This window comes from Arachis ipaensis, chromosome B05, assembly GCF_000816755.2.
Source record: "Arachis ipaensis cultivar K30076 chromosome B05, Araip1.1, whole genome shotgun sequence".
In the NCBI taxonomy this organism is placed as follows: domain Eukaryota; kingdom Viridiplantae; phylum Streptophyta; class Magnoliopsida; order Fabales; family Fabaceae; genus Arachis; species Arachis ipaensis.
In genome coordinates this window covers 140721835-140727055 of record NC_029789.2, presented here as the reverse complement: position 1 = coordinate 140727055, position 5221 = coordinate 140721835, and the positions used below count along the sequence as shown (strand labels likewise).

At 31.6% G+C, this 5221-nt stretch overlaps 1 protein-coding gene across 1 annotated transcript in view; it reads left to right on the top strand.

The window, feature by feature from the left end:
* Positions 1–5221, top strand: part of LOC107641333 (cycloartenol synthase) — a 12413-nt gene that overhangs the window by 1102 nt on the left and 6090 nt on the right. Inside the window, exons 3-5 of the mRNA XM_021124020.1 lie at positions 1404–1493; positions 2914–3072; positions 3478–3562. Coding sequence (XP_020979679.1) covers positions 1404–1493; positions 2914–3072; positions 3478–3562 — 334 coding nt within the window. The remainder of the gene's footprint in view (positions 1–1403; positions 1494–2913; positions 3073–3477; positions 3563–5221) is intronic.

Here is a 5221-nt window from a genome sequence, read left to right as displayed (position 1 = left end):
AAATTATATAAAAACCTAATTAAATTTAGTAAAATTATAAAGATTAAAAGAGGAATTACGTCTAAATAATATTAACCTGTATAATATTTTCTTATTTTTTGCTGGAAGTGTTTTTGTTTTATTTCTTGGTTGATGTTGGTGAGTTTGGAATCTAATTGGGTAGATTCTTGGTTGATGGGAGATGAATAAGACAATTTTTTTTCCGAGGTAAGAACCTCTATTAACAAATTCATCACTTTAATTTCTAAAACCATCAATTTAATGTCTCCGAAATTATATAATTTGTAGTTTATTTTGGGAGTTAACAAAGATCAAATTATATATCTTTTGATTTTAAAAATATTTAAAAAAAAATTTAATTAATATAAAAAATATGAATGATTTTATTTTTAACAATCAGTTTAGAATGTTAATGAATTATTATTGTTTTGTTAATTTCTCGTGTTAAATAGTACTTTAGTATAGTACGTAATATTTGTTTACTGTATATGTGTTACTATGACATGTCACATCATATTATTGATCATTACATGACATGCATATGGAGAAAAATGTTCCACGAATGATACAATTGAATAAACAAACAACACTTAATCTGTTCCTTCTCTATCTTTTTTATGTATAAAAATATAAGACAATAAATATACATTCTTTTTAAATTAGTTAATGGTCCCCCTCTTATCTTATCATCCGTACATAAATTATATGAATTATTAATTTATTATAAACTGAGTTGTTATTTGTTAATGAAGATGTATACGTAATTCGAGTGATTTTATGGCTTAATATATATTTTTTAGACTATAAATCGTGCTCTTTTACAAGTTTAATCTAATTTGTTATTAATGAGGAAGGACAAATAAATAGTTTTACGATTGCTATAATTAAAAGAATTATGTATAGGAGACCACTTTAATAAACACACTTAAAATATCATTTATAAAAACACATATAATTTAATGAGTATCCTCATAAATTCTTTTCCCTAACTAATTTTTGAAGGTTAAAAACACAAAAAAACTAATTTTTAAACACAAAAGAACCAACGTAATTAACTTAAAATTTTTGAAGGACAACTTTGATTAAAAAAATTTTTGAAGTACCAATTTAAAAAATGAGTGATTTTTTAGAAATAAATTTGACTATTTTTTAAATATATTTAGATAAGAAGAAGTCTAAGGGGCCAGCAACTTTGTTAAATTCTGGCCAGCATGTAACCAGCAAAGAAAAGTGAGCAATTGGATGAAATCTCACACCAATATCACACTATTAAAACCATCATTAATAACTATTTGATGGCTATAAATCACAAAAGTTGCTGCCCTAACATTCCTCTTTAGATATTTAATACATTGATAGTATATTTAAAGTATAAAAAATTTAATTTTTGAATGATGTGGTAGGTGATTGGATTATGGGTAACTGGAGCTATTAATGCTATCTTGTCGCCTGAGCATAAGCAAGAGATCCGGCGTTATTTGTTCAATCACCAGGTATTTCTATATATTCCTGCTTTTCTTCTATATATCTAATTATCTATATCGTTTAAAAATTTTGATATATTTAAAATTAACTGCATATAAATACATTGAATTTTGATTATATAAAAATTTAAGGAATATATGTTTACCATTCTGAAAATTGGAAGTGATTTTTTTTTTTGGTGACTAAACAAGGATTTGAATCCATATACAAGCTTGTATCACAATTAACTTTAAAACTATTGCCTACCGGTGGTTCCCAACACAGGCAATTTCGGAGAGACCTAAAGGCATTGCTTCGATTCCTGTAAACCTGTAAGTCCTTGGCGGTAATTCTGGCCAAGGCAACAACCTTATGGTCTGTCCAAGGGTTGTCAGTGTTGAATATGTCATTGAACCTATGTCTCCATACCCACCAAAGCCCTGCACCAAAGGACGCCTCATTGTTAGCCAAGGCCTTCCGAAACCACTCTTCAAAAGCAGTACCAGCCGTCGAGTCCAGGATACTAGGATCCAACATATACCAGATTGCCTTTGATCGTTCACAGTCTCTAAGGCAATGCTCCATAGTCTCCTGCGCCTTGTTACATCTCTTACACATATCTGAAGAAGCTAAGCAAACTCTTGGAGGCATAGGATCTCCTTGTTTTCCAGTGACTACTGCCATGGAATCCTCATCTAGAGCTTCAGCCCGATTTATCCCTGTGGCTACCGTAGAACCAATAACCTTGTCACGGAACGAAATCTTGGAAGTCCCCCTGGAACTAAGGTCGCCCTTACTTGATCCCTCCTTCACACCTGATGCAAACCCTCCCACACTCTCCCCCTTATCTCTTTCGATGGCATGGCCATCTTATTCACCGTGTTTCACCCTCAAACGCTCTCTCCCGCTCTCTCCTTCTCTCATTCTCTCTGAGTACGGAGTATACAAATAGTTTCATAATTGGAAGTGATTTAATTTCAAATCAAATTATTTTGTTGGAAATTAAACAAAAAATAAAAAATTGTTTCACTTAGAAATACTATAGAAGCCATTATTTGTTATTTCATTACATTATTACGATGTATTGTTATTAAATTTGTTGGATACATTCTGTACAATAAATAAGTAGGACCATATAGAGGTGCTCCATTTTAGTTAGTTGGGACATTGGTGACAAATGAACACGAGCAAGGACAGTTACATTATTCAATAATTCTAAGAAGCTCTTTATTTCATTTGTTGGAATATAAATTTTTTGTACATACTGACACAAGAATTCGGTTAATTTAATTTGCTTTGATGAGAAATTGGAATTATTATTCTCAGCAAACATTATTTTATGCATATAAAATTTTAAATTCAAAATTGTTAAAATAAAATAAAAATTCGACTATGCATAATTATTAATTAATTAGTTTGGTTAATTTGTTATTATGGATGGGAGCATAGAACAAAGATGGAGGTTGGGGATTGCATATAGATGGGGAGAGCACAATGCTAAGCACAGCTTTGAATTATGTGACACTGAGATTGATCGGAGAAGACGTCGACGGCGGAGATGGCTTCATGCTCAAAGCAAGATCCTGGATCCTCCATCGTGATGGTCTATATTTTTAAAAAAAATATTTTATTAATTTTAATATTTTTTATATAAAAATAATTTAATTACAAAATTAAAAATAATATAAAAATTTAACTGAAATAAAAAATATAAAAATTTAATTATAAATTTAATAAAATTATAAATACTAACAGAATAATTAAAACTATCAATATAGTATACCTTAATTAACTTTCGTTTAATTTCTAACTAGTTTAATTATGAATGATGACTTAAGGTCCCACTCTCATCTTAAAGTATGTCCAAAAGTAGTAGAAACAAGATAAATTATTCAATTTTATTAAATATTTCGAAATAATATATAATTTAATAAAATAAAAAGGTATGGTACGTACATTGTTATTAAATTAAGATTAATATATAATAAGATGGGTTATTATTGGCATATATAGGTGCTTGGTGTATATGAATGGAGTGGCATGAACCCAATACCCCCAGAGCTATGGCTGCTTCCCTACTTTGTTCCTGCTCACCCTGGTTCATTCTCATTTATAATTTTATATCTCAAATCCAATATAATATAATATTACTACCACATATATCAATCTTTTTTGTAATGATCTTACCAATAAATGTGACCTTAATTTCTGCTTATCACTTTAATAGAATATCTATCTTATTTTGTAGTTGGAGAGAACATACATTAATACATATACAAACTAAGAAATATAAATATAAAATAGGTAAAAAATAGTGTGTTTTAAGATTTTTTTTTTGGATACTTTCTATATTTTTGAAAAATAGAGACCCAAGAAAATATAAGTTAAGCATAGTTTAAAAGGTTAAATACGATTTTGATCCATAATATAGAGACCGAAAATTTATTTCGTCTCCGACTTTTTCTTCGCTACAAAATGGTTCCAAAGGTTTAACTTAGTTTTAAAATCGTTCTTTTTACTAAATTTTTTATTTTTATTACCAAATTACCTTTAATTAAAAAAAAAACGGGAAAGGGGAAGGGGAGGTCGCGCTTTGGGGGGGTGTTTCCAGGAAAGAAGAGGGGGAAGGGGGAAGAGAAGGTGGGGAATCTCCTCGCCGTCACCGCTACTTCCTCGCTGCTGCTCCTTTTTTCCTCAGCGCACATTTACACTAACGGCAAGAGAGGAGAGAGCAGAGGGAGAGAGAAAGAGAAGAGAGGAACGGAGTCGTTCTCGTCACCACACTCCTGCCCTCGTTGCGATTCGCAGCGCCGCCGACCACCACAACTCCCTCCTCGTCGCGATTTGCAGTCCGCCACCACCACATCGTCGTTCTCGTCGCAATTTGCGGCGTCGCCACCACTGCCGCAGTCCTTTCCACGCGATCCGCTACTACCACCACAACTCTCCTCCCCTCGCGATTCGCAGTTCGCTGCCGCAGCCCCTCCTCCCCCACCACCGCCGCAATCATTTTCCTCGCGATTTGCATATCACTTGCTCTCCCTCGAAGTCTCTGTAGTGCTGTTTCAATTTTTTATTTTTTTTATTTTTCATATTTAAAAAAGGTGTTTTGCTTCTGTTTATTCTATTGTTGTTGTTATTGTTGATGCTTCTGGTTACTTCTGTTTATTCCTTTTTATTTCATTGTTGTTGTTGATGCTTCTGGTTGCTTCTTCTTCTGTCTGCTTTTGTTTTTGCTTCTGCTTTTGTTGTTGTTCTGATTTCATTATCCATTGTTATTGTTATTGTTGTTCTTCTGGTTGTTATTGTTTGATTGTTGTTGATTCTGTTTCTATGTTCTGTTTCTATCTACTTCTGATTCTGCTTTTGCTTGTGTCTCTGCGCCTCTGCTTGTGGTTGATTTTGGGGAAGAAGAGGGGAGAGGTATTTTTGTTGAAAGACAATTTTAAAATTAAGTTAAACCTTTAGGATTATTTTGTGGCAAAAAAAAGTTAGAGACAAAATAAATTTTCGACCTCTACGTTAGGGACTAAAATTGTATTTAACCCTAGTTTAAATGCTTAAAATTCTAAATTAAAGTTAGACCCTAATTCCGGCAGGACGATAGATACCTACTTAAACTTTTGTTTTTTTTTTTAATGAAAATTAAAATTTACCGTACCTTTCAAATTTTAATAATATATATTGCTTTGAAAGGTCCAAAAATAATGTGGAAGAATTATATAATTTTTTTATATATTGAAACAGAAGTTTGAAA